The 23,630-nt window shown below is 38.7% G+C and overlaps 1 protein-coding gene across 4 annotated transcripts in view; it reads left to right on the forward strand.

The window, feature by feature from the left end:
- Nucleotides 1-23,630, forward strand: part of HELZ (helicase with zinc finger) — a 134,082-nt gene that overhangs the window by 107,839 nt on the left and 2,613 nt on the right. For all 4 annotated transcript variants that reach the window (XM_075071875.1, XM_075071876.1, XM_075071877.1 and 1 more), the window contains 8 exons: nt 1,829-1,880; nt 2,874-3,070; nt 7,744-7,951; nt 11,306-11,382; nt 12,576-13,143; nt 13,574-13,811; nt 14,295-14,802; nt 21,787-22,039. In XM_075071875.1, coding sequence (XP_074927976.1) covers nt 1,829-1,880; nt 2,874-3,070; nt 7,744-7,951; nt 11,306-11,382; nt 12,576-13,143; nt 13,574-13,811; nt 14,295-14,802; nt 21,787-22,039 — 2,101 coding nt within the window. The remainder of the gene's footprint in view (nt 1-1,828; nt 1,881-2,873; nt 3,071-7,743; nt 7,952-11,305; nt 11,383-12,575; nt 13,144-13,573; nt 13,812-14,294; nt 14,803-21,786; nt 22,040-23,630) is intronic.

Consider the following 23,630-nt stretch of genomic DNA (forward strand, 5'->3'; position numbering starts at 1 on the left):
AGGGGTAGGGTAAAGACCAAGCAACTGATAATGAATTGCAAAAGGTGGGGTGACTGATTAACAGAAAATTTCTAAAAGGAGCTCAGATTATCATTCAGGGTGCATGGTGCTGTGCTTTATCTCCTCCACTGCTGGCAGCATCACTTAGCAGCAATTGGCTGGCCCATCACTTCTACTGCATCTCCCCTCACTGCACCATATAAAATCTCAGGAGCCATAACATACAATGTTTCTGACTTGACACATTCAGCTAATATAACGGGGAAGTATTTTTAGAATACTTACAAAATGTGATATATACTGTTGAGCGATAGAAGAAAGGGATTATGTTAGCAGTACTCTCTGCCGTCTCTTTAGCTGTGTCTACACTATGAAGTAGGGGTGTGATTTCCCTGCTCGTGTACACATACTTGCGCTAGCTTGATGCAGATTAGCAGGAGTGTAAATAGCAGTGTAGCTGTGGTAGCATGGGTAGCAGCTGCAGAGGCTGAATACAAACCTGCAAGGGAGTAGGTACTCAGTACTGCTAAGCCATGCCTCCAGTGCCACTATACTGCTATTTATACTCAGACCCCTACCTTGTAGTCTGGAGGTAACCTTTGATGAACAATGCTTAAATTGCTTGTGTTGGATTTTCCAGTCAGTTTCTAAAATGATTGCCTGAGTACATTATTTCCATTTAGCAGCCTTTTATATACTTACAGCTTTTACAGGTGTTTTGCTTATTCTTTACATTATTTTCAGTCTTCCTATGTAAGCAACTGCCTTCTTGTTTTTAAAAGTCCTCTTGTCATACAAATTATACAAATAAGGATTAGCTCCTTAGCGCTTATTATACATGTCTTTTGAATACATAATCAAAAGTTCCCTTCAGCAAAATGTAAATGTAATGTATACAAACAGAGTCAAACTAGCTGAAAATCAAGTATCAAACCTTAAAATCTGTGTAAATAATTTTTGTCTGCAGGTAGCTGTTACTGTTTAGAGCTTAGGTCCCAGGGCCTTTGGTGTACTCTAAAGCTCGAGACATTTTTGGAAACCCGTTCGTGAGTGTCAGGTGTGCACATGCTGATGAAGGGGAACGGCTAATAATTAAGTTGGTAACAGCTGTTTGCTTTCTCCCTGCACATCTATGATGATGGAAAATTTGTTCTTTTCTCCATTCTTTATAGATTATCAAGATATTCAGTCAAAGCTGGCAAACCAAAATAATAATAATAATTATCCTGACAAGTGTTTCTGTTCTAAAATTTTAATTTGAAGCTAAAGAAGATATCAGATCCTCAGAGAACCTGTCCCCCAACTCCTGTGTATATCATAAGATCTTAAAGACTGTGCAAAGGCAGAGGCACTTACACAAACTAGAGTGAAACTGGTCATTTTAAATCCATATATCAAATAGCTTGTAGTTTCCATTCCAAGCAGTAATAATGAAGCAAATCTGTATCTTTTCCTTTAGAGCAAGGGAGAAATGGGAGCATTTCAGATATTGCAATATTAGGGACAGTGCAATTTTGAGTACCCCCTTTCAGTAGTCAGGTATGGCAGGGGAAATTGGAAGGATGGGCAGAGTGCACTGTGAAACAGAGGTGCTTACTAATGGTACTTTGTACTGGCCTTGGTGGAACAGTACTGAACCAGTGGAATTGGGCAAGTAAAAATACTCAAGAAAAGAGTCACAGACTCGCTCTTTTTTCCGACCTCTTCTCTGTAGTTCAATTTTAATTTACTTGACTATTACTGTGTTGAAATAAAGAACTGTCTTTGTGTTTGGTCTGCATTAAACATGTAAGGAAAAGTAAGTCATTATGATTTTTTTTCATTAAAGGGCAAGGGTCATCATCATAATCAGAATGACCATTTTCAAACTGATGGAATTGGTAAGTGTCTACTGTTTCTCTGGAGAAACTGGGACTGATTCTCCCATGCTTCTACTAGTTTGACTTCAGTGAAGTTAATGTTAATTTATACAGGTAAGGGAGGATCAGGCCCATTATTTCTATGAAAGTCATTTATTCCTTATGTGAATTCAGCAGATATCTCAGCATACTTTAAGTAGACATTAGTTAACTCCTGGGTACTCGTTATTTGCTCTTTGCATGCTGACTTTAGAACCTAGATACAACCTTGTTGCAACATAGTTGTTGCTACCATCGTTCTGCCACAGTTTCCCTGACCTGTGGAAGAGGATTTGTGTCTGAAACCCATGCTATACACCACCTTGGAATGGATACAATAACCAGGTGTGTGAGACCATCTACACTAGATAAATGGCTGTGTAAGGGAATCATGGTATAAAATGATAGTCCTCTAACTGTTTTATAACATAGTTTGGACTTACTTGGGTATAAGGATCCACACACAGTTATAACTTACTGAATCATGATATTCTAGCAAGGTAGTCTACAGTGACTTCAGACCTATCTGTATTTGTTTTTAATTTAAACAGCATTTCTAGTTCCTATTAAAAGAGTGAAGAAGCAAACCAGGGTTGTCTTGTTGTTGTGTGTGCAATTTGTACAGTTCATTTGGCCACCTTAACGGTCATGTCAAATTTTAAGTAAAAATGTTAGCTGGTGCTCACTGGGGAGCGTCTCCTTTAAATAACTCCCCCTGCTTCTTCCTCTCCTCACCCTCTTCCTCTGCTTTCCCCTAGTCCCAGAAGTTCACTAAAACTTAGCTTGTGTTTTGGATCTGGGAAAATTTATGGAAAGAATATTGATTTTAGATTAATGCTCTGTCTGCATCAGATTTTTCTGTATAAAGGTGAATTTGTAAAGAAGGGTCCTTTTTTGGAAGGGGAAAAAAATAAGTCACTGAAGTACTTCATATTCTTTTCCTCTCTTTGTGTTTCTTTTTTGTTTGTTTTTCAGTTCAGCCCAATCCTTCTGTCCTAATTGGAAATCCTATCAGAGCGTATACTCCTCCTCCTCCTCCTCCTCTTGGACCTCATCCCAACCTGGGGAAATCTCCAAGCCCTGTTCAAAGGATAGATCCTCACACTGGGACAAGTATTCTTTACGTACCTGCTGTCTATGGAGGAAATATGGTCATGTCTGTGCCTTTGCCTGTAAGGATTTATTTCCCTATTTTCTTCTTTTATTATATAGATAAAAATGAATACAAGACTAGGTAGTGAAAAGTGTGTCAGCCTCTTTCATGCTTACTTGGGTTTTCCTGGCTAGGAATATGGTGATGACCACCAAGCTGCAAGGGCTTAATGATGTTGCTCCTACAAAGAATATCACACAGCCTAAAAGGGTTTTCATGTTTAAGCCATATGAGGTTTACCCATATTGAAGTCGAATGAAGATGGTCATGATTAATTACTGGCCTTCTTATGAGAATGCAGGAACAGTTGAGATATAATGGTCAATTATGGAAAGCTTTCTGAATAATATTGTTTCACAGGCATTAGTTGAATTTGCGGAGGAATAGAAATGACAATGTGGTTTCTGTGTAGAAGTGTGAAGAGAGAACTGTTGTAAAGTTTCAAACGTCCTCATCTTTTATAAAGCATAGTAGTAGTAGTCCATAATAGCCCTGGGGTTTTCAGAACAGATCATATTATCATGGTAGCCTTTGATCTCAGATTTGCAAAGTATGAGGTTAGTTAATTGAACCATTGACCTACCCAGCCTTCTCCTTAGATAAAAACAAAAGTACTGTATATACAACCTCCACCCAAACTTCCCACATTCATTAATTAAGATAATAATTTACAGGTTTGTTTTACTACTGTTTCAGTGACGTGGATTTTAAAACAAGTTACAATATTATCCATAATTTGTATTATCCATAATTTGTATTAATTTAGCCCGTCAGAATCCAGACCTGGCAGGCCATGGATCATAGTTTTATTACCATAAATATACAAGGAAAAAAATAACGTGTAAACAACACAATTTGTATAATACTATACCCAAATTAGAATGGGTTTGCTTGCTTGTCTTCTAACATGCTAAGAAAATGTGGCTTGCTGAGTAGTTGGGGCTTCAAAGGTGCTTCTCTTCATTTTGTGTAAGGGCTTGTCTGCATTTGAAACACTACAAACCTTGCTTAGTGCTTCAGTGTAAACGCTATTGGCATAGGCAGGAGCGGCATCAGGGTTTTTGGCGCCCTAGGCAGGGGTCCTTCTGCGCTCCCAGTCGGCGGCAATTCTGCGGCTCCCGGGCTTCGGGGCACTTCAGCGGTGGGTCCTGGAGCAAGTGAAGGACCCGCCACAGAATTGCCGCCGAAGACCCGGAGCGCGGAAGGACCCCCCGCCGCCGAATTGCCGCCGAGAGCGGCAAAATGCCGCCCTCCCAAATCCTGGCGCCCTAGGTGACCACCTACTTCGCCTAAATGGAAGCGCCGGCCCTGGGTGAAGGTGATCCACCTCCCCGAGCGGCAGTAACTATATCCATGGAAGAATTCTTCCATCAACCTAGCATTGTCTAAACGGGGACTTAGGTAGACTTAAAAAAATTGTTCAACCCCTTAGCGACATAGTTAAAGACAACCTAATTTTCTAGAGTAGACCAGGCCTAAGGGGCATTTTCTGATTTGCCTTTCCCTGTGGTAATTCAGGAGACACTGCAGTCAGTGGAATTACAGCACATAAAAGTGGTATAAGATTAGATTCAGACCCTAAATACTCACCACAGACATTCTCATTGCCTTATCCAACGTCATTTTTGTGATATATGATAACAATATTTGCTTTAAAGCTTGTGATTTGAATAGATAGGACTATAATCCCATGTCTCTGAATGTTGAACAGCTGAGTACTTGAACAGGACTTCTTACTGTGGCTAATTTGACTGAAAATCCAAGAGTTTATGCTTCTAGTCTTTCATATACTCTGTATATAAGTCTGATTTTCAAATCCACTTCTATGACACTTCACAGGTGCACATCAGAGTCCCCTGAAGGAATAAGCATAATGGGAGATGTATCTTTCTCTCTGGAACATCACAAGAAGTGCATTTAATTCCCTCAGAGCTGTTGCTTTATGACTAGCACACCTTTTGAAGTTGTCACACTGCTGAACCAAACCACACTAGACAATAGAAGATGATTCTAGCTCGCCTCAGCTTTGGGCACTAAAATATTACCAGCATATGAAAATTGAATTACAAGCAGTTAACTGTGCTGATCAATTAGAACTATTAATTTTCCTTTGTGGATCACTGTACTGCTGAAATTACATGCCTGGTTCTGTTGTTGATCATATTGGCATTGCTATATCAATAGATTTCCCCTACTTTTTTTTAAATGAGAGTCAGTATTGCCTCCGCTCCTCTCTCTAATAGGTGTAGCAACTATAATTCTGAGTGACTTTACCCACAATGTTACCAAATAATGATCATCCTTGAGATGTCAAAGAAGAAGCTATAACTTGAGCATACGATGAGAATCCCTGATGTTTGCAGTTTCAGTTAGGTTGCAGGAATTACTTGCAGAACTATACATTGATGTAGCACCAAAGAGTGTTCTAGACACTTCACTGTACAAATAAAAAGCATGTTCCCTCACCTGGAGACCTTACAATCTAAGATTAAGAGCAGAAAAAAGTAGGTAGGGAATTGCGGACGAGAGAACAGTGGTTACAGAAATAATGATGTGCGGTAACATAGTTGTGCACATCTCCTGAAAGTTTCTTTGGGGATAGGACGTATGCATGCACTTGTGTACATATAATTTCTTATACATTTGTAAATATTCACACACTGTTAACTTTTTTAGTAGTTGTGTGGGTTCTTTATGAAAATCCAATTCCTGGCTACTATTTTGAGGCTTGCTATAAACCCGTGCTTTCAACTGTGGGTGCCTAAACCATCTGGCAACTGTAGATTACACAATCTTCTCCTTTTTTAAGTAGTAAGACCACTGATTTCCATTCATTAGGTCAAATAAGTTTTCTTTTTACTAGGTTACCAGAAGTCTGCATATGATGATTAGATTTAAATGGAATGAGAAGGCCATCAGCTGTATCTTTGTAATGCTTACTCACTTTTTATTAATATCAAAACAAGATCATTTAAATATTTTTTTCTGTTTTACAGTTTAAGATCTAATATATTCCTATGTACCTCCTATCAAAAGAAAAAATATGAAAATATGAGTATGTTTTAGCATATTCCACCCCTGCCCTGGGGATGGAATTTTAAATAATTAGGTCTGAAGGTCCACATACTAATAAGATGTCTGCTTTCAAAAAGAAGTATATTGGAGATAATTTGAAATTGCACAGACATAATTGGAGGAAGCACGTAGCCCAAAGCTGAAGTTCAGGAGTGCAGGTTTCAAAAGCAAATATTTGCAAAAATCTAATGAATTACTTGGAAGATGCTATAGGGATTAATTTATTAAAAATATAATAAAATGACTGTGGCCATGTAAGACAAAAAGGCTTTTTTATATCGTTTAGGGTATCTTCCATATCCAGAGTAAAAAATGAGTGAGGTTTTCTGCTGCCATCAGTTAAGGATGGTTTGTCACACTGAACATTGATGATATTCATTTCATTCTCTTTTTATTCATGGGCTCTCCTTTTTTAATAAACTTCCCCACAAGGCAAGATTGAACTAATTTGATCCAGGGATGTCTTCCTTTTCAGATTTTAGGGAACGAAATGCACAGTATTTTAAAGACCCTGAATTTCATGCTTTCAGGAAGTGAATTTTATTTCAAACAGATGGGCAACTCATGGGAGGAACACAAAGGGGGGCATGTGACCTCCCCACAAGACCTCCCACGTGACTCGTCCTCATCCCGCTCCCCAGCCCGGGCCCCCTTGCTCCTCCTGGGAGGAGGAGGCACTCTGTTCTCCTGCTGCGCCGGATACTGATTTTAGGTGAATAAAGGGCATGCCCCTCTGGCATGGCTGTACTGGTGCCACCCCCAGCCCTGTCCTCCAGCTGTACAGACCCTAGGAGATGCAGCTGTGTGGAAGGGCTGGGAGTGGACTGGGGGCCGTACAACTGTGTCGGAGGTGCTGACAGCATGGAACCACCCGGCGGCCCCATGTTCTACCCCTTTCACTGCTGTGATTCCCTTCTGAATGTGCCCCCCTCCCAGGCATCTGGGGAGTGGCATGTGATCCTTCTTGTCCCTTCTTGACCCCCCCCCCAGGTATCACCTTTTAAAATATGTCCCATAATGTAGATTTTTAGGTCCTTCAGTGTGTAATGTGTGGGTGGACTGTTTGTTGTGCCCACCAGAGCCCCACTGACTTTACTGGGGCATTTCGTGGACAGTGTGACCTTCCTGGTCATGGTATCTAGTTCATAGGCTACTCTGTCCATCTTTCACTAATATATTATCTAACCTGTTCTTGAATATCTGCAATAACAGTGCATTGACCCACCTCCTTTATTTAATCAGTTTTGTCTGCTTTTATTGCAGTTAGGAGAAGGGAAGGTCCCTGCCTTCTTGTTTCAGTGGCTTTCAGGTCTTATCTCCTGTCAGATACACTTCCATAATTGCCCTTTTCCCCAGTGTAGCCCTCATTGTTGGTTTATCTCACTCTTCTTCAAAAATCTTCTTCTCTGTGACTCTTGCTACTATGCCTGAACTTTTTGGTCTTTACCTGAACTTGTTGCTCTTTTTTCCTATCAATCACACATGCTTTATCACCTCATCATCACCACTACTATGGAGAAGTACTTCCTGATGATGCCATAGTAATTGTAACTGACACTGTGCCTTTCCTTAAATGTACATTCACTTATTGCATCTGTTTTTTTCTTAATTACATAGGTGCCGTGGACAGGGTATCAGGGTAGGTTTGCAGTTGACCCTCGAATTATTACGCACCAAGCAGCTATGGCATATAATATGAACCTGTTACAGGCGCATGGGCGCGGGTCTCCTATACCTTATGGCCTGGGACATCATTCACCAGTTAGTATAGGGCAGCAGCAACTTCACCATCAAGAAAAGGAGCAGCATGAACAAAATCGAAATGGTGAGTTGTATGTTTCTTCAAATCCCTCAGCAGGTGACTTCTTGTTTGGTGAACATATCTGCAGAATATTGTGAGAAAACCTGTCATTTTTAAAGTGAATTTGAATGTTCCTGACAGATGCTGAATTTGACAGCAATGGAAACTTGTTCCTCTGTTTACACACAGGACTGGCGATCACAGGGCAGGGTTCTCCATGCCATCCCGAACTTGTGAACACCAATCCTGTTCTTTAGGGGGCTGATGATAGTTCATTTCCCATGGCCCATACAGAACCTGTTCTCTTTCTTGAGACTCCCCACAGAGTTGGTATGTTTTGGGATGTGGATGTGAGGAAATAGACACAAAGTTAGAATATTTTGTAAAACATTAGCAACTATATTAAGCAGAAGTGGTTATCTGTGATGTTGCCTAGAAAGGAAAATAGCTGGTGTTTGGAAATTCTGTCTTTATTGTAGGCTTTATTATGCTATGAATTGTGTGTCTTTAAAGGGAAGCTGTGCAAGGCTGTAGACCAGACTGTAGACTGGTAGTAGTGGAGGATTCATTTCCTTGACTATTATTTTAGCATTGGACATAACCCTACCGGAGTATCCTGAAAACCCAGGGACCCGGGTTATTGAAATGTCATTTATGATTTTTTTTCTAATATAGATGAAAAACCATTTATATTCCAATATATAGGAAAATCATTGCCAATCATTGCATGATTTAGGGATTAGAATAAAATAGTCTCCATTCTGGGAATTGAAGAGTGAATCTAGAATAAAGTCAGATGTCATTGTGGTCCCATTTGAGATTTGGCTACCACTTAAATTTCTCCTTAAACTGTGGTTATGACCAGAAAAATGACTATGTAAAAATGCCAGCTTCATATGCAAGAGATCTTCTCCTGATGGATATTCTGAATCATATTTTCTTGCTATAGTGACAAGCAGTAATTTACTCCATTTATCCCTCTACGGCAATGGGAGAGTGAGCTGGAGTGTTTTGTCACTCATATCACCAACAGAATTTCAAAGTAAATTTGTATTGTGGAATCTTTACCAAGGCAGAGAGAAGGCAGCTTGACTTCAGATCTCAGGTACAGTTGCAAGATAGGCAGTTAGGGGGAAAAAAATTTAATCTACAGCGGAATGAATCTTCCTCTCCTTACTCACGTGAGTAGGTCCGTTGCCTTCTCTGAGACTGCACAAACAAATAAGAGAAGGCAGATTTGGCCCACACTGTGAAAATCTGACGAGGCATCACTGAGAGACAATAAAGAAGGAACCCTGTGATGCTATTTGCTTAAAATCCAGTTTCAGATCAGAATTGCACCTTTAATGCTGAAGGCTTGTATCATAATTGGAAGATGCTCTGAATCCATTTGTGCTGTTAGGATGGATTTTTTCATTCAAACTATGTATTGCAAAATCTTCCTCATTAAATATTTGAAAACTTGGAGGCTGAGATAGAAATCTGAGACACTTTCTGTAGTAGCAGTATACTAAACATGTAAGCTGTCACAATAGCACACCAGAAGACATTGTTATTCATTTTCAAAGAATTGCACTAATAATTGGACTCTAAAGAGTTCACTGAAATAATCACATGAAGGGGGATTATTAAAACAGGGATAATACAGAGAGAAATCCAACATGCCATCCTTGGTGTTATTCTCTCACAGTATTCTAGGTTTCAGAGAAGAGGAAAATCCTGAGCAACTGATTTTGGCCATGGCAGTTAAATAACTTGAACTTCAGTAAGCTAACGAGTGGAAACAGTTCTCAGAGGACAAATTCATCTTGTGAAATGCACTTGAATAAACCGAAGAACAATGTACCACAGAAAAAAGAATTATGTCATTAGTACTCTACTGGAGATTGAAGAGAAGCTATAATAGCAAAACTCAAACATCAGCTATTCAGTGAAGTGAACATTGTTGGGAGAGTTGAAATGACTGTTTCAGGAACACAGATGTTGTTACATGTAAATGCCTATGGCATATTTTCTGTCCCATCTTTTAGGTGTTCTTTTCTCATGAGATCCTAAAAGCTTTTCTTGATTTGCCCTTATAAATACTGTTTTAAAGTAATATCTTTTAAAACTGAATATACACTTTACATATCTCCTCACTTCTGTGTAAAGTGTAAGTACCATACATCAAAAATATGCTTTAGATTGATTTAGTCTGCCTTCATGCAATGGGTACTGTATAAAAATTAGAAGGGGAAGCAGTTTTATTAAAAAAAAAAAAATACTTCCAGAGATGCATTAATTCTTTTATCAGAGGGGTAGCCGTGCTAGTCTGGATCTGTAAAAAGTCCTGTGGCACCTTACAGACTAACAAGTGTATTGGAGCATAAGCTTTCGTGGGTGAATACCCACTTTGTCAGATGCATGACAGCCACGAAAGCTTATGCTCCAATACATCTGTTAGTCTATAAGGTGCCACAGGACTCTTTGTTGACTAATTCTTTTGGTTGCTGAGATTTGTGGTTTCCTTACCATGTACTTTGATATGAACATTTCTGATCTGTCCACTTAAAGGAGTTACGTTTCAAAGCTAGCCATCAGCTGAAAAAGGATATTGCGTTCCTGTGTGTAAACTACACATTTAAGAAACTTTTTTGATCAGCTTGTCTAGTACAATAATGTCTGTTATATTTCTATTTGTCCAAATACATAAGCCATATTTGGGAAATATACTTACCTAATCAGATGCAAGATTTCTAATATTATTGCATCTCCTCAGGTGTTGCAAAGTTCAGGATCAGTAGGCCAATTTAAGGGTATTATGGCAGCCTTCACTGAAAAATTGATGTTTATCTTAACTGAATCTAAAAAGGCTAAGTTTAACTTGGGGTTCAGATTTTTTAGCAATAGGGTTCTGATATCTTTAGCATCACTTCCCTGCCATCTCACAGAACTCCAGTGATGGATGATTTTTAGGGATGGCCTTTGCTTTGGTTAAAAAGAATCATTTTCCACAGAATCATTCAGTGTTCTCATTTTTCTTACAGTCAGCGGCTTAAAAGTTAAAACTAGAGAGGAGCTAAGTAAGGTTTTTTTGCCTTTAGAAACAATATAGTCAGTGTTTGTTTGCATCAAAGGTTACTGAGCTACCAAAGTTCAGGGAGGGGAGTGATTAGGATAAAAGTTTGTGTGTTCAGCCCATTTCTATTTCTCTTGCACAAACCAGTGATTACTTTTTCCTGCAATAACTCCAGTAGCCCAGCTGTTGAACTGGAAGAGGTACTTTGTAATGATTCAAATACAAAAGTTAAAGTTAAGGAAAATAAACAAACATTGAAAATATTTCTTCATTCTTTACATACCTGGAAACTAATGCATAAATATCATAAATATTTTTAGGTAAAACTGAAAACAGTGCTGGACCTGAAATTAATAAAAATCGGACACCTGAGAAAAAACCTGTGGAATCCAAACAGGTCTGTTTTGATTTATTTTTTCCTCAGAATTTTTCTTCTCTTTTGGTTACTATGTATCTCACTCTAAGGATTCTATCATTTCTTCCCTTCCTGCTCAACAGGCCCTCTCCCCTGTCAGTCAACACACACAAATGGGCAATGAATGGGATTTCCTTCAGAACCCATCAGTGTTGATCGGCGCTGGTTGTTGTTGAGTGACGATAGGTCTCTCTTCTCGTCACCCAAGGACAAGAGAAAATTTAAAAGATTTGAATCTGATTTTTCAAAAATGCTTTCTCATGCTACTTGTCCTTGCTCATGATTTTAATCCCATTGTTTACTATTTGGATTTCACTGACTACTAGCGTAAATAATTTTTTAAAATTTATTGATTTGTAAATTTTAAGTCTACACAGAGGAATAACACTGAGTGTAATTGATTTTTAAATGTTTAGAAATGTACCTTTTGATATAAAACTCCTACAAATGTAAATAATTCTGTTAGGAGTGAAGACTCAGAAATCTTCAATAATTTTCTGGGAGAGCTGGTGGATAGTGTAATGTAGACGACAATTTTAATTTTAGAAATAAAGGTGTGAGTCATATAATGGAGTGTTCTGAAGTGAAATGTCGAAAACTGGCAAATAATGTCTTTTTCCATTAAATATTTGGTGTCTGTGTCCTAGAAATAAAAGCAAAAGGCTCAAAATTTGACAGTTGTCTATAATTAGCTAAATTAGATATGATCATAAGGAAGCAGCTGGTAATTCATTTCTGCAATAACAGCAGCTACAGAAAGAAATTTGATGATAGAAATGTCTGAGTGCAGTGTTTAAATATAGAAGAAGAAGAAGAAAATATGGAGTGCACTTCTTAGTTTGCACCTAGTGAAATAGCTATGAAGGAATTAGTTTACTCTCTCTAATGGGGAGAAATTTCAGATTAATAAAATATCACAAACAGTGTAAAGGAGTTTAAATAAGATGAAGCCAGTCAGAACCACTGGCAGAATATACCTTCAGTTTGATAAATAAAGAGAAGAATATGTCTAAGCTGTTCAGTACCTTCTTTCTCTTCCTTATTCTTCCCACATTCCTGAGGTTTTGTATGCCAGAGTCAGTGTTAGATTAATTTGTTTAGTCTAGTACAGTCATAGCTTACAGGGATTTTGTTTTCTTAAGTAGCTTGGAAATGTTTTCTATCCTTTGTTCTAGGTTGATGTAGAAGGAAATTCCCAAAATAGAAGCCCAGAGTCACGTTCCGGCGTTGGTTATCCTAATTCTAAATTTCATCGCAAAGATAATCTCAACCCTAGGCAACTGAATCTACATCTCACCCCTCCCCATACACAGTATGCAGTCCCCAGTCGCCACTACCAGCACCTGTCCCAGATCCCCAGGCAGCCATACCCTGTGCAACAGCAGCAAAATCTTTTAAGTCAGCAACAAAATCATTTGCCTGAACAGCAAAACCAAATACCACCCCAGCAGAGCCAGGTAGTCCAGCAGCATAATCATGTAAATCAGCAGCCTCCACAACCTTCACAACTTTCCCCTGCTTACCAGATGGGCCCCAACCAGTCTTTTTTTAATAACCCAATTCCCCACCGACCACATTCTCCTGCAGTAGATGCTGTGATGTCAGAACATCATCCCCCACCCATGTTGCAAGAAGTCAGTAACACTCTGAGACCTATTACACAGCACAACCCAATGCTGCCATCTCACTTGAACAACTTCATTGAAGAGAATCCTGCAGGAATGCCCATAGGGGAGACATTAGGTAGGTACCACTGCTCTTCTCCACTGATGGGAGTGCAAATGTAGCTACCATTCAGTGAAAATGAAGAAAGTATTTACTTGTCAGGGATATGGCTGTATGACTTCAAAATTATGAATTGGTCATTGTTGGGCTAGTTTCAGTAAGTAAGTAATGTGATCAGGAATAATTTGCTCCTTAAAGTATATTTTAATATGTAGTATTTCATTATGAGTTTCATATGTACATTATGGAGTGGTTGGTATACAGTAGGCACTTTGTTAATAAACACATTTTTGGTGCTGGTAAATTTGGAGATTCCATTGTGTACCTTCTTATCACTACTATTTTTTACATTTAATATACCACATGGTAGAACCCTCCTTTCTGGCACCAAATGCTTTGAAAAAGGGAGGTTGGGTAAATTTTTATATTTTTTGTATATGTTTTACAGATCGTATGCATGGAAATGTAGCTTTGGAAACATTAAGGCAGCAGCAGCAAGCAAGGTTACAGCAATGGAATGAGCATAATGCGTATCTCAGTCAAGGCAATATTCCATATCCACACCATCACCATCCTCACCTACAACATCTACCCCAGCAATCAATTGGACTGCACCAACAGCCAGTTAGGGCAAACTGGAAACTTGCGAGTAATACAGAAGATGAAACAGAGGCAACATATTCAAGGTATTTGTTGTTTGAATTCTCAAAGTACTACATTTAAAAACAGAACATAGCCCACCTTCACTATAATACCATGCGCAGGTGCCAGGCACTATTAGTCCTATAAAGAGCTGTTGTTATGATGTTCAGTGTTAGCAATAGGCCTAGATACATTACATTATTATTAATAGGCCCTTCTTGTTGGAATAGAAAGGCCAGAAATTTTCAAGCTTTCAGAAGGATACTGATCACTGAGTTTTGTGTGATTGTTTTGGTTGGTATGTCAGTCCAGTAAGATCTCCTGTCCTTAATTTCCAATTGCCCACAATTATAGTCTTTGAAGCTAGACTTGCTGTTGTGCACATTTAAGTATAATGTTTTGTACGGTTTGTATTTGCCGCCAATCTGGTTGTGATGTTCAGAACCTGATACCTCAAAATGGGTGGAGCTTTAGCAATGCACTTTTTATGTTTCTCCATCTTAATAACATTTATTTTGCTAATACAGGTTCCAGGACTTGCTCAGAGAACTGTCACACCGCGATCAAAGTGAAAGCAGGGACCTCGCTGAAATGCCACCTCCCCAGTCCAGACTGTTGCAATACAGACAAGTTCAGCCCAGAAGCCCACCAGCACTCCCTTCATGCAACTCAAACCATAGCGGCCACTTTCCTAACTTCACTGAAAACAACAGAGACATTGAAATGTCCAACAACCCAGCATTTCAGCAGCATTTGCCCCAAATATACAATCCCCCTTTCTCACTGCCATCTGAACACATAACCCCACCTCCTTTGAAGTACCTGCAACCTGATGGATCATGGACCTATGCTAACCTACAGCAGAATCACCTAATGGGGCAGGGCTTTCATTATGGTATACCTCCATTGCCCCATAGATCACAACAGAACCCTTTTATACAAATACAGAGTCATCAGCATGCAGTGGGTCAGGAGCCATTTCATCCGCTCACATCTCGAGCAGTATCTGCTTCTTCGCTCCACAGCTTAGAAGAGGTATGGGGATTTTAATACATATATGTATGTGGAAATATATGTCTAATAATAGTGAATTACAAACATGTAGATTAAAAATTCATGTCTTGAATGGCTGTGAAAAAGGTAAGTTTTGCAACCACTTTTCCTCCCCTCAGACATACACCTGTAGTTCAGGGCTCTGCACTCAGCCCTTTCTTTGCTGGCAGGAAGTTACAGGCTTTTGGAAATTAAGATTTGAGCCCTCATCTTGCTTAGCTCATGGCACTGGGGATTTTTCCTTGCTCTTCAATGAGAGCAGAACAGATTCCTTATTCCATGTAACTGAATAAAGCACTGAAAGTGAATTCTACTGTATTGTACCCCTTTTTGCAGATTCAAAGAAGTTAAATGTCTTGCCCAGAGCCACAAATAGAATCATAGTAAGGGCAGGTCTACACTTATGCTGCACTGGCACAGCTGCAGCGCTCTAATGGAGATGCTCTAAGCTGAAGGGAGACAGCTTCTCCCCTCGGCTTAGTTAATCTGCTTCTGTAAGAGGTGGTAGCTCTGTTGGCAGGAGAAGCTCTCCAACCAATGCACTGCTCACTACACCAGTGCTTAGGTCGGTATAACTATGTCTTTTTTGGGTGTGGATTATTCACATTTTGTAGTGTAGGCCAGGGCAGAAAGTCATGATTAGAAGTCAGAAATTTCTGACTGGCTTCCCACTCCATTAGACCACCCCTGACTGTGTGAAATCTACTCCTTTGTTCCCAAGATTCAACACAATTATTAATTATTTTTGTGGGGCACAAGAGCAATGTTTTTTTTCCTTTTGATGGCTTTGCAGTAGAATAAACTAATAAATAGTCCTTAGAGATCTGTGCTGACAACACTGGTTACTTATGTACAAGCAAAGCAAATCACTATTTAACTAGTACAAATTAATTTTAGTCTTTCGAAAACATGGTGTTGAGGGAGGGGAAGGGATTGCTCTTTGCCAAATGCTGGAGAAAAATGTTTAAAGAACAAATCTTTCCTCTAAACCTTGTAATCGGGCTCCTTCTGATACAGGTCAGGGCAGAGTTCCATAAAGAAAACACAAAGTGCTGGATGTATTTTTAACTCAGATTCCTGCTTCAAGGTCAAGTTTCACAGGGAGATCTGAATACTAGCAGTCATTCGAAAGCTAGTTTAGTTCACTCATTCAGCTTGATAGCTGTTTTTCTGTGCATAAAACTTAAAATAGAGTTGATGCTCTAAATTGTAAAAGAAAATATCTAGTTAGTGTTTGAGCTTTCATCAACTGAGAAACTATAAGAAACATTTGAGCTGCTCTGCTAATCACTAGGCTATGACAGTTTATCGATTTTACTTCAAGTCCACAATGTTACAGCTGGAAAAGCTGATTGTTCTCAAATTAGAGAAGATGAGTCTCTACCGACATAGTATGTAATGCTTGGTTTTGTGTTTCATTATATAAATATACAAACTTAAAGCCGTATGTTAATTATTTGTGATGATGAGGCATTAAACAGAGTGGATAGTACATTTCACAAAAGTGTCTATTTTTCCCCTTTACCAAGTGAAGATGACTGATGTACTTAATTTATGATATTCCCATCACATGTGTGCTTTTGACAGTCAGCCTAGTGCGGTATGAAACAAATACTGATACTATCAAACATTTATCTTTTAACTAAAAGTACCATCTCTATTTTTTTAGGGGAAAAAATTGATTTTAGTACTTCAGCTCTGAAGCACAAATGATCAAAATGTATTTATGTTAGCAAGATGTTATCTTTGGATCTTGAAAACACAGTATTTCATATTGTAACTTTTTCCCATAAGGATATCTGATTTTCTGTGTTCATACACTGTGAGATTAACTGCTGGCAAGGTTTGTAAAATCAAGGTTACTATTTTATCTTTGAAGGCGTTCTGTTTTCCCTTTGCCCTTTTCTTCATTTTTTTTATCTCAGCTAGAATAAGGGCATTAGAAGGGAAAAGACACAGTGGGGAAATGGAAAGTGTTTAAGGAAAACACTCGTGTCAGAGGCTACTATGTGCTATCTAGAAATTATTTTCAAGGGATGAAAAGGATCAGTGTGTGAATATACCAAGACAGGCTATAAAGTAAGCAAAAGAACATTTTATAAAATAAGAGGGTAAGATTATAAAGATTTCAGGGTTTGTGTTTTAAAATTTTAAGCTTTACTGCGTACTGAAATACTGTGTTTTAGGAAGAATATGTTATGTTCTTTGTATATAACTAAGTGCAGGAACCAGATGTGCACGTAACATTGAATAGTTCATGCATTTTAAGATTTAAATGATGTGTGATGGACAGGTAATTTTCAGTTTCCCTGCAAACTTCATTGAGTATTGTCAGCTTGGAGCAGGTATTAATGGAAAGTTATCAGAATTATCCCATTACTCCACAGGTAGCAAATAAATGTTTATAGCTGCAACAGCTTTGTACATCTGCAGCATGCCCATGTTTTTATATCTGATGACCTGTGAGAGATACTTTGTCCTTTTTTCTCATTAATTTTACCCTATCTTTGATATTGCAGAGCAGTGAGATACGTAGTAAAGAGGAATATTTCACGATTCAAAGGATGTTTTACACTGAAATCTGTATTACCTTTAGATATAGCCATATCCATAAATTAGTGTTACAGTACACACATTTGTTGTTGTTCACACCTGATTCTTTTTTGTATGTCCAGATCTGACACAAAAGTCTTTGCATCAGTTCCATTTGGTAGGTGCAAAGAGGATCTATTAAATTACATTCCGTCTTACGCGGAAGTGACAGATTCGTCTCTTCTGGGACTGACCACACTGGCCAATTGCAGCGGCCCGCAGGGCCCCCCAAAGTGCAGGGCCTAGAGCGGTCACCCTGATTCGCGCTACCCAAAGGATGACTCTGGCACCAGGCATTTGCTTTCTTTATCAATAAAGAAGTCTGAAATGCGTTCCTATATTGTATAATATTCTAAGCCCAACCAAGGCAAGAAAGCATTGGCTTCTGTGCAGCTGTCCAATCATTTGTTGCTATTTTTCATCTGTTTCTAAGTTTACAAAATATGACACAAGGGGAAAGTGGATATAGTAGTTTTGCCAGTGGACCCTAACTTATTCAGCAATAATAATTTTTTTTTTTTAAACTGAGAGACAGTCTGTAAGCCCTGTGGAATTGCTTCTCTTTCCATTATCGTGTGCCTTAGAAATATGCATGAGCAGGAAAATCTACGTCTATACATATACTGTGCATAGTGAGATGTGCCCTGAATGCTGAGAGCAGTGAAATTAGTAAAGCCAGTTCTGTGCCTGTTAAATTAAACCAAAGAAATCTGCATTGCATGTTGAACTAAAGCTGTTACAAAATAAAATTGGTCTTCAGTGTTTCCACAAAAATAATAAAAGTAAAATTACTTGTAAATGGATATTTAAAACTGAAGTTAGTGGGAAGGAGTATCTAATGCACTCATTTAAGTTGAACTTAAATGTTCTGTGTGTCAACTTCTTTTTTTTATGCCTCAGAAAAGGATTGGCTGCAATATACTCATCAAATTCCTGTTTTAAGGATTAAAAAAACCATATCAACCTTCCTTCCTCCTTCTTTGTCTTCCAGATCTAGCTGTATAACCTCCTTTTATGGTAGATAATGTATTCTGAATTCTCTGAGATGTCAGTGGGGACAAACTCTTTTTGAATTTGCATGTTACCTTTGCAACAAATAATTCAGGTTTTGAATTCAGTGGATGAATCCTGGCTCCCCTGAAGTCAATGGCAAAATTCCTATTGACTTCAGTGGGACCAGGCTTTCATCTGTTGTTTCTGAATGATGATCAGTACTGTGGGCTTGCACCTGTGCACATACTATGAATGTTAATGGGAATTTGTCCTTATTGACTTTCACCCTATTTATTTCAGACTCTTTCTCCAGTTTGTCAAGATCCTTTTGAGTTCTAATCCTGTCCTCCTAAGCGTTTGCAACCAAATAAAGATCTGTCACTGCATGTTTTTACAAGCACCAGGTATTTAATGTTAGGTCAGTGGGGCTACTTACATAAGGGTTTCGGGACCCGGACCCTCATGGAACTTTTTAACCTTTGATTTAAGATACAAATCTGGAGATCTTTAAACTCTAAAAGCAGCAGCAACATATTGGCTACATTACATATCCAGGATATTCTACCACCAATGTCCTAAAACAAAATTCTCAAAAGCAGCCTTCCTGTTGGAGGAATTCAAGATATATTGCAGTCAAACTCTAATTACATGGTTAGGGATTGAAGGAAAACAACAATTAAGCTATTTTTATCTACCCAAACTGACATTTTCCCTCTTTTTCTAAAGGTGCTTTTTTAGAGGTGGCTCATAATTGGAGGCTTAAGTGCTCTATATTGAAAAGGAGAAAGCTAGAGCAGAAAGATTCACAATAGCTCAAAATGTCACTGCTCAGTGTCTGACATTTTCCCCTTGGATATAATACGTGCCCTGAACTCTGGAGTGCATGTGAAAAACGTTCATTCTGATGCAATTTCTCCTGCGTAGTTTGTGACAAACAGTATTTCTAAGTTGATTGTTGTTTACTGTGGCTGCTACAAAGAGAGAGTCTGATCTTGTAAGATGCCAAGCATCCTCACCTCTCGATCTGGTGAAGTGCTGGGTGCTCTGGACTACCGCTGACCCCCGTGCTGCTTCAGAACTGTGCAGGATCACATAAGTCCTCAGACAGGAGGCAGACTGACCCAGGAAATCAAATACAGAGAAAATATTGATAGTGTCAATGTGGAAAGTATATTTTCTAGGTGCATCCCCCTTCACTTTACCATTTATCAGATTATTCCTCATTCTATTAATGTGATCAAACTACAGTACTAACATACAGAATTACATTTAGGGTTAGAACTTCAGGCATTAGCCAATTTGATTTTGGAAGGATTTTAATTGAAAGTCAATGGGAGTTAGGCACCTAACCTGCTTAGGTGCTTTTGTGAATCTCATGATGACCTATTTACATCTTTGGCACCTAAATACCTCTGTAAATCTGGCCCCTAGTTCACAACATCAAAAAAAGTTCTTTTGAATTATTCTAGGACCATAATCTTAATCTTAATTTATGTAATATCTGATTGTAATATATTACATTTTATTTACACTTTGGAAATATGATATGGACACCGGAGCCGCCTGCTGCCCTCCCAGCAACCGGCACCCCCCCGCGGCATGCCCCAAACACATGGTTGGCATGCTGGGGCCTGGAGCCGCCCCTGCTAATGATCAGTTATTCTGCAATATCTGCCTCAGGTCATCATCTCTCCATTTACAAAAAGCTAGTGAAAATTAATTATGTTTTAAACATATTTCAGACATAAGAGCCTGGTTTTTAAAAAACAGCTACTCTTCCTTGTAAATCAGATACAGTAGTTAGATCAAAATGGCCTCAGTCAAGACCATGTATTTGCACACACAGTTATTTACCTGGTCTCCCTTTATATGCCAGCAAATGTCCCTTTAAATATTAGGTCCTTAATCTCTGTCAATCTATCCATATTCTCCTCCTCCTTTTTTTTTCAGTGCAGTCTTGTTATTTGACTTTTTATATTACTGCCGGTATTTTTTTAACGTTTGAACTGTGGTAGCGCCCGGAGGCCAGTTAGATAGGGCACCGTACACTCACATAGGAAATGACAGTCCTTGCCCCAAATTGCCTGCAGTCAGGTGTTCTGTTTGTATTTTAAGATTTATTTCATTTGTTGTAATTTCAGCTTTATAAATAAAATTGTTAGTATTTTCATGCTTTTCTATTATATGCTTAGCATTATTCTACTTACTATTGTGATAGCAGATTTTCATTGAATCTTATTGGTCTTTTAGTACTGATCGTTTGGGGTAGAATATGGTAATATCAGGATAATTTTTAAAGCTATTTTTTCATCTCCATGTGCAGCGTCTCTGCTCAAATACTCCCTGCATCTCTACTCAAAATGGGGCTTTCTTACCAGCAAATGTGAAACTAGCTGCCTGCATTTCAAAACAGTTTTTGGCCTCGTGCCTTTCTCAGTCCGTATTTGTCCCCTGCAGAATCTCCACTTTCACACTGTTTGCTCTGCCCTCATCTAGAAGTAACTTTGCCTTTGCCTTATTTAGACAAGTTCGCACCAGCAGAGAAGGGTAACAAACTGTGGAACACCTGTCTTTCCCCAAATGACCATTAGAATCCACCTTAAAGCAAAATAAGGTTCTCCCTTTTCTTTCAGTCAGTTGTGACGATAATTTCTACATTACTTCAACTTTATCTTTTGCATTAAACCTTAACAGAGGGTGTCTGCCCTGAATTGCCCAAGCATTTAGAGTGTCCTTAAATCTCAACTATTGGTACCAAGGAGGTAATGCATCTCCTGTCTTTTTCATCTACCCTGTCTGCAAGATCAATGGAAGCAAGTCTTTTCTGTGTTTTCAAATACACTTCTTTGCTTATTCCCCATGATAACAAACAGTTCTCCACAGCATTTGTTCTCTGTGTGCATATCTTCATGCAAAGGCCAGCATATAAATATGATCTCATACGTGCCCCAAATCCTGGTATGCAAGTCATTCACGTATTATAGTAGAAATCAAAGGTCAAACCTGCCAGTTATTTTCTATGCATTGTAATTTAGCATTTTCACCTGTTCATGTAAATGTCCTGCTCCCTTATTTAATCCTTTGGAGACTAAATTTGCGTGTTATAGAGAGATACTGTGCAAAAGAGAACTAACGTTAAGACTGAGATATCAAGTACTTACAAATCAAGAAATCTCAACCGTTAACTCTTTATACATGCTTTAAGTTATTGTTGCTCTTTATCATTAACAATCTTTGTCAATTAATGCAGTCGTTACTAGCAGGAATTTCTTAAGATTTTTTCAGTGTTTGAAGGCACTTTCACATTTATTAGAGAGATGTAGGGGGGAGACTGCCATAACATGTATGCCAGCGAATTAAAGAACTTTATTTTCAATGCAGTATGAACCAAGAGGACCAGGCAGGCCGTTGTACCAAAGAAGAATTTCCTCTAGTTCAGTCCAGGCTTGTTCTGAAGATTTTAACACTCCTCAAGACAGTCTTGGTCAGTGTAAAGAGCTTCAGGACCATAGTAACCAGTCTTCTTTCAACTATTCATCGCCTGAGTTGTGGGTAAACTCCACCTCATCTGCCCCATATCAGAACATTCCATGCAACGGATCCAACAGAGCAGTACCACCCAGAGAACTGTTAGGTAAGTAATGTTTGGTTTTTTTCCAAATCCCTCCACTTGTCTTATTGGGGTGAACTGCTTGGGCCAGAGTGACAAACTCTAAATGAGGCTTAGCTGCTCTTCACAACATATATGTATTGGCTGCCGAGACTTGAAGTGAATTGAGGCAAAATATTTCTGAAGGGTTCGTTATTTTGGTTTTCAATTGTTGTGCACAACAATATTCATATTTTCATATACTGTTGTCTCAGGTAGTTAGCAGGTGGGTCTGCTGCATGTGACTGAGAAGTGAATGCTGTGAAGCATTTCCTCCAAATAGCTCCACTGTCCTCCAGAAATCTTACTAAGTTCAAACATTCTCCTCCGCTGATTCAAGTTCAGCCAGTTTGTGCTTAAGAGGACCTGGTGACAAAAGGGGTTTGATGTGAGATATGTTGTTTCACCTTAAAGCTGTGGTTCCTGTTACTGTCACCATCTCAGATTTTGACGGTGATCTATAGGAACTGAGTTTGAGATCTCAGTGCATTTCCTAGTGAACTCACGTACTTAAACCACATCAGTGATATAGGCCATAGTAGCAGATTGACAGATAGATATGGGTACATCACAGAAGAATCACACTTGAAACTCGCTTCCTTGCTGGCAGTCTTAGTGTAGACTGATTTAGCACTAACTAGTTTTTCACTGCTAGAGGTGGTCACTCCAGAACGGAGCTGGGGCAGCGTAGGGAATCTTACTCTGCTGCTTTGCAAATAACAAGTCTGCCAGTATGGCACCTTTTCTCTACACTTACTTCACATAAAAAGCAAGCTTTCTTTAAAAAAAAAAAAAAAAATTTATCAGTATTAATGTACCTGAACTTTCCATTTGAGTATTAACAACTCATATTGATAGCCACTGTATATGATCTTTAAAAGACCTATTTGTATTTGGTCAGCTTCTTAAAACCAACAGTGTCATGCAGTTTCTGCTTCCCTTCAGTTTCATGGTGCACTAGTTACTACGGTGTTTTAAATTAATGGCATATGTACAAAAAAAAAGTCAGCAGAGAGTGAACGAAAAAAATGCATACTGCAGTGCTTTAGAATTACTTTCCTCTCATGCATTTTACGTTTTCAGAGTGCTAAAATATTGATATTCCAAAACAGTATTGGAAATATTATACCATCTGTTACTGCAGCATTGTTGTGCCTTTGCATATTTAGGGCAGATCCTTTAAAATATTCATTTTACTTTTTGCACCGGAAAAATAAGGTACCAAGTTCACTGTATTCTCTCTTACCACAGTGGCATCCAGATCTGATGTTGCTCTAGACTTTTTGGTTTGCTGATGCAATGGAAGCTCTGAAATTCCCGCTAGACTATGTTGGGATCAATATATATCACATTTCATTGATTTCGTGTAACCGTTGAGAGTAAGGCTCTAAACAAAATCCTGAAAGGAAATAGAGATATATAAAATGTACTTTACATATCTATTGCTACCAGCTGATAAATCCTAAGGCCAGTTGGGCAAGTTAGACTAGCATCAGTATTTGATACAAACATGTTTCCATCCTTGGGCATGGGAGCCATTTTTATGAATGAATGAATGAAAATAAATAAATACACA

Source organism: Chelonoidis abingdonii, chromosome 13 (assembly GCF_003597395.2).
Source record: "Chelonoidis abingdonii isolate Lonesome George chromosome 13, CheloAbing_2.0, whole genome shotgun sequence".
In the NCBI taxonomy this organism is placed as follows: domain Eukaryota; kingdom Metazoa; phylum Chordata; order Testudines; family Testudinidae; genus Chelonoidis; species Chelonoidis abingdonii.